Source organism: Nyctereutes procyonoides, unplaced genomic scaffold (assembly GCF_905146905.1).
Source record: "Nyctereutes procyonoides isolate TBG_1078 unplaced genomic scaffold, NYPRO_anot_genome, whole genome shotgun sequence".
In the NCBI taxonomy this organism is placed as follows: Eukaryota; Metazoa; Chordata; class Mammalia; order Carnivora; family Canidae; genus Nyctereutes; species Nyctereutes procyonoides.
The window spans coordinates 51,467,236-51,481,011 of NW_026575146.1; the positions used below are offsets into that span (position 1 = coordinate 51,467,236).

Here is a 13,776-nt window from a genome sequence, read left to right on the forward strand (position 1 = left end):
TGTTTGGTATCAAACATATGAACCCTTCATTTACTCCTAAATCTAAAAGATTTTTATTATTTTAATTTTTTTTCCCCAGAAGTTTTATAATGGGGATGCCTGGGTGGCTCAGCGGTTAAGAGTCTGCCTTTGGCTCAGGGCGTGATCCTGAAGTCCTGGAATTGAGTCCCACATCGGGCTCCCTGCATTCCTGCTTCTCCCTCTGCCTATGTCTCTGCCTCTCTCTCTCTCTGTGTCTCTTTCATGAATAAATAAAATCTTAAAAAAAAGTTTTATAATATATTTCACACTTAAGTCTATGATCCATTTTAGGTTAATTTTTATGTAAGGGGTGAGACCTAATTCCAGGTTGTTGGGTTTTGTTTTGTTTAATTGCTTCAGCATCATTTGTTGAAAGGTGGCTTCTTCCATTTCTGTCACTTTTGCAACTTTGTCAAAATTCAGTTGTCCTTATCTGTATATCAATTTCTAGTTTTCCTTATCTGTTCCACTGATAATTTCAAGTGGAACAGATATCTGTCCCACAGATCTATGTGTCTCTTGGTTATGGTAGCTATATAATACATCTTAGAATTGGGAAGACTGAATCCCCTCAATTTATTCTTTTTCAAAATTGTTTTAGCTAACCTAGTTTTTTGCTTTTCCATATAAATTTTAGAATAACCTTGTCCACATATCTTTTTAAAATCTTGCTGGACTTTTGAGAGGAATTGTGTTAAACATATCTATCAATTTGGTAAGAATTAACATCTTTATTGTATGGAATCTTTCAGTCATTGAACATGGTCTGTATATACTTTTTTTTATTTCTTTCATCAGGATTTTGTAGTTTTCAATCCTACACATGTTTTATTGAATTTTTGCCTAGGTATGTTTTTGAGCTATTGTAAGTCTAATCTTTAATTTTGGTATGCATATGCTTATTGCTATATAAATAGATATGATTTATTTTGTATACTTTCTTGATGTCATTTAACTGGGTAATTCTAGGAGGTTTTTGGAGACTCCTTGGAAATTTGTATGTAGATAATTGTGTCATCTACAAATAGTAATAACTGTATTCTTTCCCTTCGCATCTGTATGCTTTTTATTCCCTTTTCTTGCCTTTTTCATTTGCTAGAATTCTAGCACTATGTTGAATAAGAGTAGCAAGAGTGGACATCTTTGCTTTGTTCTCTATCATGGGGAAAAAGCATTCAGTCTTTGCACTGAATATGATAATCACTATGAGATTTTCATAAATGCCCTTAATCAGATTTTGGAAGTGTCTTTCTATTCTGAATTTTTTGAGAGGAAAAGGAGGATGGATTTTGTCAAATGCCTTTTCTGCATCAACTAAGATTATGTGGTATTTTTAAAATCATTTTATCAATGTCGTGTCTTGTATTAATTGATTTTTGAATATTGAACCATCCTTAAATCTCACTTGGTCATGGTGTATAATTCTCTGGAGGCATTGCTGAATACTATTTGCTAATACTTTTTAAGAATATTTGCTGTAGCTGATACTGGTCTATAGTTTGATATTGGCTTATAGTTTTGTTTGATTGTTTTTATTAATAAGAAGGACCATATAGGGGTGCTGGGTGGATCAGTACATTAACCATCTGTTTTTGGCTCAGGTCATGATCTTAGGGTCCTGGGATTGACCCCCACATCAGGCTCCCTGCTCATGCTCAGTGGGGAGCTTGCTTCTCTCTCTCCCCACTGCTCACGCTCTTTCTAGATGTCTCTCTCCCTAATAAATAAATAAAATCTTTAGCGAAAAAAAAAAAAAACCATTTAGTGATTGTTCACTATGTGCCAGATAGAGAGCTAAGAGCCTTATAGTCAGTATAAAATATAAATATAGTCCTATGAAATATAATAAATATAAATGATTTATTTATATAATATACACAGATATATATTTCTGACATTTGTATTTATTTTTAGAAAGTTGAATGTATATTATATATAAAAATATATTTATATAAAGAAATATAAAATATTTACATAAACATGAAATATTCTCATTTAGTTCTCACTACAACCTCTTGAGGGAAGTATCATGATATTTTTTCTTTTCATAGTATCACTCCAATACTAGAAGAAAGCCTGTAGTCTTTTCTTCCCAGAGACAAATACTATCTTTCATTATTTTCACCTATTTAGACTGGCATTATTTTTCTAATAAAAATCTCAGAACATTTATAAGGTGTATAATTCCTATATTGCATTTTAACGATTGGCAACTAAATAAAATTAAACATAGTATTCTGATCCAAGAATTTTCCTAAATAATGACATGGTAGTTGTTTTCAGTTCCTATATGTTATATTTATTTTATTACCCTTGTGAATATAACATGTCAAACTCTTTTGAACTGTTTTGTATCTTTAAGCCTTTTGTATTTTGAGTTCTTCTTTGAGTCACAGAGTCAACTGATTTATGATTCGTGTTATCATCCTAAATAGTAGATGAAAAATGTAAGGTCCAGAGTAGAAAGGAGGGTAGGTCACATGGACAGATAAAGGCAACTTGGAAGTATAGCCTAATTCTCATGACCACCATTCCCCACTCTTTCTATGTGACCTACTGTTGCTCATATTAACTTTATTATCCACCCAACCCCACCTAACCTAACACTGTAAACATGGAGCACATAGGAACCATTCTGCTTAAAGGTGATAAGACTGTTAATATTAGAAGGAAGATTATGGATAATTTAAGTCAAAAGTCAAATTTATAGATCCAAAAGATCTATAACTGAGATCCAAAGAGCTTGGGTGACTTGTTACTGTTACAAAATTATAGATAGCATCATAAAGCTAGAAGGATCTCTTAAGCCCACATCTCTAATCCCACTATGTCCATTGGTTTGCTCCAGGCCAATGGCCAGCCAGTGTCTCTTTAAACAGCATCAACGGGTAAACTCATTATTTCTTAGGCTTTTCCATGTTTGGACAATGCTAAGCATTAGAAATTTCTACCTCTGGTCTCATGTAAGTCCCTTCTCTTATGTTCTACTCGTTAGCCCCATACATGCAGTATGCCTTTTTCCACATAAAAGCCATCCATATATTTGAAAATAACATTTATCCCCTACATGACTCCTCACCCTCATATGTTCTTGGCCCTGTTTTCAGCTCTTGCACTTCCTAATTTTCCTAGACAAATATATTGTTATTAAATATTTGGTAAGCACAAACTGATGAACATTAAGAAGATGTTATCCAGAGATGTGATATATAACTACATAAATAGGAAAGGCTAGCTGCATTTGGGAATTATAAATAACCTCCTTCATGGACAGAGGGGTTTTATTTTTTAAAGATTTTATTTATTTATTTATTTATTTTTTATTTATTATTTACTTGCTTACTTACTCATTTCAGAGACAGAGAGAGAGAGAGAGAGAATGAGCAGGGGGAGGGATAGGGAGAGGGAGAGAATCTCAGACAGGCTCCTCACTGAGTGTGGAGCTCAACATGGGGCTCTATCTCATGATCCCGAGATCATGACCTGAACTGAAATCTCGAGTCAGATGCTTAACTGACTGAACCACCCAGGTGCCCTGGACAGAGGGGTTTTAATAAATACAGAGATAGATTCATTGACTTTGGGCTATGAAGGTGTTCCATAATACACTATAACAAGTAGTCACTGGCAACTCAAATATACTGAATCATAATCTTTCATCCAATGAACTTGTATTTCATGTTTATAATCTGATGGAGAATCTGAGAGGGTTATTTTCTTTACCTCCCAAAATGCCATCAAGCAAGGGGAAAGTGCAGAATCAGATTTGCAAACAGTAAATAAATAGGAAAAACAAAACAGATGCATTTGGATAATCAAACATAGTTTCTCCACACCAATGCAACCCTCAACTGATTTTTTGAATGTAAGTTTTGCACAAATCAACAAATATTTGTCTTATTAGAGCTGCTGTTCTCCCATACCATGGGAAAGGACAAAGGAAAACAAAGATTCAATAAAGGAAACATTTATTGTGTTCCAATAATATACATGGTGGAGTAGCTTGTTTACTACTGCAAAGAAGTCTTGAACCATGTGCTTTGTTCAACTAAAATTGTATAAGATATTAACACATTTGTTACAATATCTGTTGTATATCTGGTTTCCAGTTACAATATTATAATTAGATTTACAGTCTTAGAATTTGCACTCAGCCTCTATGGAATGGTAGCCCCCTACTCTCAAAACTTAGATCAGTGTTGAACACCAGAAAACTACTTATCTTTTCTGATTTTGCCTCCCCTAACTTACATTTCCCAAAAAATTCTAGTAACCCTCAGAAAGGCCCCTCTTTGTTTAAATTTAATGTATGTTTTATAGAAACATAATACAGGAGCTTAGTTTTTAAGAGAAAATCCAATTGTTTTTCTCTCATCTGGGGATGAGATACAGATTAAGGCTGACTTTGGGCTGAGCTAACTAGGAGAATCTAGCAAAAATGAAAGAGCAATTAATTTAGGCTTGAATGAGCAAATTGTGATTTTGGCTCCCAATCCTGTGATTATAGTCATTGTTAATGAACCCAAGCTTTGGTTAGTGGTTGAGGATTTAAGCTCACACATTAATGGATCATTTTGCTTGGTACATGGGTATTGCTTGAGATTTGGCTAAAGGGTAGAATCTGAACAAAAATTCACATTGTTTCACTTAATTTGGCTGGTTATAAAAAGATCTATATCCAGTAAAATAGGTGATACTTCAGTTGATGATACACTAAAACAAAATAATCATTATCAATTATTGCTTACTCATTTATCCGGTAGAAGTGTTGGTTTCTTGTGTTTGCTTTTATGTAGTGACTTGATGTGGAAAACTATAATATTCCTAAATGCAAAAGAAGCTCTAAAGTTAATGACTTTATGCACATTGGTAAGTTCTTAGAAGTCTAATTCCAACAACAAGAAGTGAATATTGCCTTATTTATTTGTACCTTATTTTGTTTCAAAGGGAATTTAACACATGACCATTGCCTACCTTAACCTCCCATTCCAGCAGCTACCATTTTGATTCTTACACTTTGAAATATGAAATAAAATCTTAGTTTAGGATTGTTTGTAGGGGAATAAAACTACAATACCATTTAAAATGTTTAGTTTTAACCTGTTACTTTGATTTATTTCATTCATTTTTTATGGTATAGATATTTGGACCAGTGCAGCAAATTATGAAGTTTAAATCTTTAGATGATGTGATCAAGAGAGCAAACAATACCCACTATGGCTTAGCAGCAGGAATCTTTACCAAAGATATTGATAAAGCCGTAACAGTCTCCTCCGCTCTGCAGGCTGGGACAGTGTGGTAAGTCAAATCTACATAATATCACCTTTTCAATGTTAACCACATTAACATGTTACTTTGAACTTTGCTATTTATTTAACTATTTATTTTTGAGGTATCGACATTATATTAGTTTTAGGTGTACAACACAATGATATTTGTATACACTACAATGTGATCACTACAATAAGTCTAGTTCTCATCAGTCACTCTGCAGAATTAATTTTTTTTTCTTGTGATGAGAGCTTTTGAGATTTACTGTCTTGGCAACTATCAAATATGCAGTACAAAATCATGTGCTGTAATTGACATGCTATACATGATATCCCCATTACTTATTTATCTTATACCTGAAGTTTGTACCTCTTGATCCCATTCACTTGTATCTTCCACTCCTAACCCCTCTTAGCAACCACCAGTCTGATATTTGTATCTATAGGTTTTTGTTTTGTTTGTTTTATTTTTTAGATTCCACATGCAAGTGAAATCCTGCAGTATTTGTTTTTCTCTGATTTATTTTAAAGGACTGTCCATGTTGTCACCAATGGCAAGGATTTCCTTCTTTTTTATGGCTAAGTAGTATTCCATTGTACACATACACCACATCTTTATCCATTCATCCTTTGATGGACACTTAGCTTGTTTCCGTATCTTGGCTATTGCAATATATGTTGCAATGAATATAGGGTGCATATATCTTTTTAAACTGATATTTCTATTTACTTTGGATAAATGCCCAGAAATAGAATTGCTGGATCATATGATAATTCTATTTTTAATCTTTTGAGGAACTTCCATACTGTTTTCCATAAGGCTGCACCAATTTCCATTCTAAAAAACAACAAACAAACAAACATGCAAAACCCACACATCTATGCATCACCTTACTTACACATTGAAATAATCTGGTTAAATATTATCACTTCCATTGTACAGAAGAGAAAACATATGCTTAGAGAGGCCAGATACCTTTTTCAGTATTGCCTCACTACTAAGAGGACAAAGCCAGGGCTTGTAGGCCTAGAACCCCCCTTCTTTATAAAAAGAAGGGACTGTGGAAGAATCAGTTGGCAAGTCTGATCACTTTTCTCTGAGTATTTATTTCTTAACTCTCCATATACTTAAAATAGTTTCATTTTCAGTATAAGGTCAAAAAAGCAAACTCATTTTCTACATCTTTCAACAAAGACAAGGTTCAAGTTTTTTACTTGGAATGTTATATACCTGCTGGATTGGGAAGCATATGACATTCTGCCCAGTGGCATGGAAATTCCCAGTCAAGAATTCCTCTGTTATTAAAACAGAGGCATGTTCTTACTGCTATTTATTCTAGAACATAATTCTAATTTTGGCATTGTCCCAGACATAGTTTCCACTTGGTGTTTTCAGGATAACTATTGAATCCCAGGGTTGCTGGGGTTTCACCAGTCTAATTTCAGAGTAGGGATCTGATTTTGTAGTTTGAAGAACAATTAAAGCTGAGACAAGTCGTCCTTTGAAAGCATACATTTATTTAAGAACTATGCTCCAGAAGAAGAGACTTGGATAAGAAACTGTGGTCCAATGAGAACATGGAGCTCTAGGAATTTGTATAGTAAATGCTTTAACTGAGGAAATGTCTGAATATTGTCTTAAGATCAAATTCATAATCAAACTTCCATGCCTAATGCAATGTATCTAGGAGTCACATTGTTGTTCTCCTATTATAATAACATCAAGGGAGAGGAAAATTTTGAAAGAACATTGTTTCTCCTTTAAGTAATATTTTTTTCTTCTTATGTATAATGAGAATCATATAGGTAATTAAATGTTGCTGTTCACTTTGGCCACCAGGCGATTGAAAGCTAAACAAATTGTTCATGCCCTGCAAAAATACATTCTAACTTTTCCTCCTTGTCCTGACCTTCTATCATAATTTTTCCTTTAATTCTAGTTATTCATGTTTTTGTAATTATACATGTTCATAGAACATCCTTAAACATTTTATAAAGTATGGCAAGGGATAAACAAATTAATAGTGAAATCCAACTCCTGCCAAGGACTGTTTAAGTAATTTATTAAACCAATTAATGGAAAAAGTGAACTGAGTAATGTGATACATATTACAATTGCAGAAGATAATTGATTCTAGCCTGTTATATACAAATCCTCAAGAGAATTATAACGCTTATGAATATAGGCAATAAAGAACACAACACAACAAATTGCAGTCTCTGGCAAACCATATTCTTTCTCCTATGGCATGTTGGCTATACTAACTTTCATAATTCAAACTACAACTTCTCTGGGATGTACTACTGATATGACTACCGAGTTGTACCATTCTATGCCTTTCTAGGCAGTATACATATATATCTTCACATTCTAATTTATAGTACTGCTTTCTTAAAAAAAAATAACAATGAGTATATTATATATGTCATATTGAAATTAACAGGTTGTTAAGGAGCTTTGAAATTCCAAATTCAGAAGTTATTTTGTAGGTTAAGTATAATCTATAATATACTTCTTTTTTTCTCAGGGTGAATTGCTATAGTGTGGTATCTCCCCAGTGTCCTTTTGGTGGATTCAAGATGTCTGGAAATGGAAGAGAACTGTAAGAATAACTTTCTATTAAGATAAATACTTACCTTGACCAAATGATTATCACTCAGAGAAATTAATCCATAGTTGCTACTTGAATTAAAACCTGCCTCTGTTCTTTCCTGGAGATTCGTACTGTCAGATAGCTTTTAAATGCTGGATTTAGCTCATAAGTGCAACAGATTGATGGCAGAAAGGAAATATAACATATTAATCTTCTACTATTCATAAGGGACCATACTAAGCACTTTGCATTGGTTATTGAAATATTGTCTACTTTTTTTAGAATTTCTTGCTGTATATAAGAATGTAATCTATCTGGGAAATATTTCCAAAAAGGAGGCAGAAACTGTAAATTGGTGACTGTAAGAAATGTGAAAATATGAGAACACTCTATACTTCTTAAATAAATAAATTAGTGTCTTTATCACAAAAGCTTCTAAGTACTTCTAAGTAATGAGTGATTCTCATTTATTGAAATATTTTGATATGGAATCTAAAATTGTAAATTACCTGAATTAGTTATTTTTGTACTAAAATATAAACTGAAAGTGAAATTTGGCTAAGGAAAACATGTTTTATAATCATGGCTAGCTTGAAAAAATATACATATATATATATATATTCATGTACAAGCCTTCAAGTTGCTTTTGAGACCTGTGTATATAGACTCTTTAAAAATGTGCATATGCATATGTATACACAGAACATGGTGGCAATATACTTGGTTAATTTTGTTCAAACAATTTTAACCATTTTATTTCTTAAAATGTTCTTGTATTTCTCAATACCTTTAAAAAGTCCTGAGGAATAAAGATACATCATATACAAACGTTATGGACTCAAACATAGTAAAGCTGCTCATTCTGTAAATAGCAAGTAAAATGAGTCTCAGTTTCTAAAGGTCATGAATGCATTAAATAGCCATCTACTTTGTCATTTAAATAAATCAGCAAAATTAACAATGAAGCAATCATCATTAGGGAGCCAGTAGAAAGGAAGAATGATAAAGTGGTCCATCCTCATTCTCAGTACACATTCGTTAGGTATTTGCTCTGTAAAATAGGGCCAATGAGCCCCAGATATCTGATACCATATCCCACCCTTCATATAACTGCGGGGGGCAAGAGGAATGTGTAAAAAAATAAGTCATGCAAAATAACCTACATACACTATGAAGTAAATAGTCATAGACTAGGAGTTTATAAGCAGAAAAGTAAATTAAAAGGCAGAGAGAGCACAATGCTGAAGGACAGGAAATGTGGGCACCACCAGAATATAAGGTTTGTGGCACTGCCCTATCTCTCACGGTCTTCATCTTTCCAAAAAGATCAGCAATTGCAGGGAAGGGTAGGAGTGGGAAAATAAAACAGAGAGTCCATGAGCTCCTTTCTGTACTTAAGATCCTATGGTTTTAATCCTAAAGGGAATTCAATGGATAAGAACTTCCTGGCAGTTGACAGAGTAAGAGATGATCTCACAGAAAATACAGGTCTTGATCTAGGGCATGAAACAGATATAGGATGTCAGTAAGCAGAGAAGGGAGCATTTTTGAACAGGATGTTGTATGTGGCATGTTGAGGGGTTCGTGAATTTGGCTGGCTCATGGGGATTTATGGGAGTGGAGAGTTATGATTTCAGAGATAAATAGGATACAGATTAAGAAGTCTTGTATTCAAGAAAATTGGCTTACATTTTGTTAGTGGAGTGGTGAAAAGCCATGGATATCTTAGAAAGTTTTTGAGGAAAGAGAGTGGCAAAAGCTGGACTCATAAAAAGAACGTGGTGTATAGAGGAAGCATGATTGGACACTAGCCCACCAGCACTTGAATCTCCACTCCACTTCATGCAGCTTGTTTCAAGTTGTCCAATTTTTGAGCCTCTCTCTGCTCCTATTTAAATGGAGATGTTGACAAGTCTTTTAAGATGGCTGTTTGAGAGTGAAGTGACACACTGTGTGCCCATCCTTGAGCATTCTGTTACCAGGTGGGACTCAGCAAATGGTTCCTTCCTTTTTTTCCTGGTTCCTTTTCTTTATAATATCCATTATTAGAGAGTCCCTTTGCAGAACTACTGTACAAAAAGAGGTAACAAATGTTAGGTTATTCTGAAGAACAGTTTGTTGCTGGCCCAGTTATCTAACACATTTCCCTAGGAATATTGAAGATAAACAATCAAAAGAGACAAAATGACTAAAATAGACCAAATAGGTCAATTTTATTGAATGCAGTTTGGTCCAACAATTGAGACATAGGGAAATAAAGTAAGAGAACGGAGTGGAAAATATGAATCGAACTTCAGTAATTCCTCAAAGTTCTAGAATGTGAATATAGATAATTTCCTTCTATATCTATGTAAATACAAAGGAGAGTGATGCTGTAATTTTTTTTTTTTACTTAAAAAATTCTGGCTAAGAATGCTGTTACTGTCACCAAATTCGGTGAATTTCATGGAAAACTCATTTGCTACAAGATGCTTAAAGAAAATTACTGAAGCAATAACCTTACATGACTCCCAAGAGTTCAATTACAATTTATCTTCAAAAGCAGAAAGGTATAATTGATCAGTTGGGAACAGAGTACTCAAAGAACCAAAAATAGTGGTAGTATGCAAACCTCGATGTGGTAGTAATACTAAGGGCCCAAAACTGGGATTGGATCTCAGATCATGGTGCTGGCACTGGAATGAGTCAAATAGTAGAAGTTCCTTCCTTTGTGTCATTGTGCTAATTTTCACTTCAGTTAACATAAGTCACTTGAGACTTTACCAGTATACCATTGCAAACTTAACTGGTTCTTGGCACCGCACAGGATATTTATTTTCTCCTGTCCCTTGCAGAACAGGGGAACATGAAAGTGTTACAAACTACTGGACTTATAGAGAAAGCTCAGATGAATATTTTTTGTTTGGTTATATTTGCCAAGTCAGTCCAGCAAACATTATCCCTGTGCCTACTTAAGTAGCTCCAGGCTCAGTTCTGGGTACAGAGTGAAAAACATATGTAACTTGTTTACTAGGACCCTATTACTACAGGGTAGATAGACCCAGGTGAGAAGCAAAGGTAGCATGTGGAAGTTTGTTGGAAATACAGAATCTCAGGCCTCTCCCCAGACCTACTGAAATAGAATCCTCATTCTAATAAAGTCCCACGTGATTGGTACCTTGAGGATTTTAGAAGCACAGAACCAGTAACTCACAGACCATCAAGATAAAGAGAAATACAAATGTTTTTGTGTTATATCATAGACACAGGAAAGTATGATCAAAATACTTGGGAACAGGACTTACTTCCGCCTGAGAATGACAATAATCACACTTCGTACTCTCCTGAGAGTTTCAAGTGTCCATGTCAACCAAAATACAATGAAAAGCCCATTGGCAAAAATCTTGAGTTAATTTATCTAACTTTGTGAGATAAAATACTTACTAAAATATTATCCTTTAATGGGTTTCAGATAACTGAGGCTCAGCCCTTTAATTACTTTGAAGAACATGTTCACTGAAGCTTTTAGAAGGTATTTTCAGAAGCTTAATTGCCCAAGAAAATAATCAGTGTAAGAGGATTAGATTACCCAGGAGAAAAAGATGTCTTCTACATACCTGTCTACATCACCAGAAGGGAGGGGTAGAAAAGGATCAAGATCATTTTGCTCTGTAAGCCTGCATGTGCCTGAGTGTTATAATTTGAAGAGTGCTCCTATGAACATGCAATTTAATCCTCTCATCGAAACAATATAGAGAATAACAAACTCAGTGCTTTTAGTCATTTCTTCAAAAGAGGGTAAATAGCAGTTTCCAAAACTGGTAGGGACTCTCGATAAACCCATAATGGGATACCAGGATCCTAAGTGACTGACTCAGGTTAATTCTTGATTGTTTGGGTTGGATTTAAGAGTTATATAAGCAAATGGCAGTGGTTGTATGAATAGAAAAATCCCCAAACCGCAAAAAGCCCAAAGGCCTGAATTTAAACTAATGAACTATCTCGTTCCTCTCTCAAAACAAAGCAAACAATCAAAAAAGAACAAAAACAAACTCTAACAATAAAGGTCAGGGCTTTCTTTTGTTTTGTTTTATTTTCCCAAAAGTCAAGAGATACTATTAAAACTACAGCTAGAAAATATTTTGTTTCAAACCGTATTAGGGCAGAATAGAACAAAAATGCCCCCTCATCACTTCTGGGCCAATCACACACCAGTAAAAATGCTAAGCTAAACTCTACTTGAATTTATAGTTTTACTCCACTATTCAAGTGATTCTATAGTATGACTTTTTGTCTTGTACTATATCTGCCTTATTTATTCAAACCTAAAGTAGAAATGGTAAAATTCTTCTTAGACTGAATTATCTCCCTGTTTGAGGTAAGTTTTTTTTGTAACAAAATAGGACAATGTCAAAATTGGACAATTTATGTGAAAATCAGCAGAATGTACATAGTCATTTAAAATGAAAACAAAAAAGGTCAAAAGGTTCCCCACAAGAGGATTTATGTGAGACCAGATATCTTATGGTTGGCTGGCTGTTATTTGAAATGCTTCTGTATGCAGAAAATATTTTCCATTGTCTCTAACTAGATAGGCAAGAACAAATTTGTACTAAGTCATGGACGATGCTACATTTGTCCTGCTGTGCTAAATTCCATGGGTTTCTCTTTCTCTTTCTAGGGGAGAATATGGTCTCCAAGAGTACACAGAGGTCAAGATGGTCACAATGAAAATTTCTCAGAAGAATTCATAAAGAAACCACAAGAATGAAGCAAAGAATCTTCAATGACTAAGCATCTCCTACAGTTGCTAATATATTGTAGTGGGTTTTGAATACAAAATTGTGCTTTTCTTGATTTTTTTAAACATAAGCGAATCATATTAGTATTAAAACTACAGATAGAAAACTTGACATGTAGCTTATTCTGAAAGAATCCTTTATCTTCTAGTATGTGTCCCCAAGTCATATCTGTAAAAAAAAGGATGGATCTAATGTAAGACTTCTCCAAACTCTGTAATAGTTATGTGCTTCTTCTTGTAACTACTTTTCCAGGATAATCATGTCATAGAAGAGGACCAGTTGTCATGTAGCTTATTTCTCTAGCATCCTCTTAAAGTCCTTAACATACCTTTGAACTGGGGAGATGTGCTCTGTTCCTAATAGTTGTGAAATCAGTGGAGTTTGTTGAAATGTTATTTAGACTATCTTGTCTGCTTGTCAAATGTAGTAATGCCTGTAATACCTAGCTGTAATCTATATATAAAGCTTAATAAAAACAACCTTGCATGATTTTTGTTAAGTTTAAATTTTTAAAAAGATTTTATTCATTTATTTATTTGAGAGAGATAGAGAGGAAAGCATGAGTGGGGGAAGAGCAGAGGGAGAGAGACAAGCAAACTCCACACTGAGCATGGAGCCCAATTCAGGGCTTGATCCCACGACCCTGAATTCCATGACCTGAGCCGAAATCAAGAGTTGAGTGCTCAACTGGCTGAGCCACCCAGGTGCTTTGAATTTTTTAAGCAGAAGTTTTGGTTATGGTGATTTACTCTCCCTGTCATTCAAAATCAGTGTTAAATTCGGCATAAAGATGTATTTAAGAAGAAAAGTCAAATCCACTCATTCTCAAGGAGGTAAAGAAACATATTTTCTATTCCAGAGGAAGTCTTAAAATCAATAGCAAACATTTGAGGTAGGTGACTTCAGTCTTTCAGGAAACATTTATTGAGTTTCTAGAAAGTTCTGGGTCCTATGTTTGATTTTATTAAAAAACAAACAAACAAATAGTGGATATTTCATTATTGCAAGATGCTTTGATTTAGTGGAGAACAAAGACACCATACCAAAAAAAAAAAAATGTTTGTTTTTTTTTTTAATGATGGGCATGTAAAGGGAATGAGAATTCAAAGA

The 13,776-nt window shown here is 34.1% G+C and overlaps 1 protein-coding gene across 1 annotated transcript in view; it reads left to right on the forward strand.

Moving 5' to 3' along the window:
• Nucleotides 1–13,155, forward strand: part of ALDH1A1 (aldehyde dehydrogenase 1 family member A1) — a 55,551-nt gene extending 42,396 nt beyond the window's left edge. Inside the window, exons 11-13 of the mRNA XM_055309471.1 lie at nucleotides 5,162–5,319; nucleotides 7,820–7,894; nucleotides 12,546–13,155. Coding sequence (XP_055165446.1) covers nucleotides 5,162–5,319; nucleotides 7,820–7,894; nucleotides 12,546–12,618 — 306 coding nt within the window. The 3' untranslated portion in view covers nucleotides 12,619–13,155. The remainder of the gene's footprint in view (nucleotides 1–5,161; nucleotides 5,320–7,819; nucleotides 7,895–12,545) is intronic.
• Nucleotides 13,156–13,776: the final 621 nt, after the last annotated feature.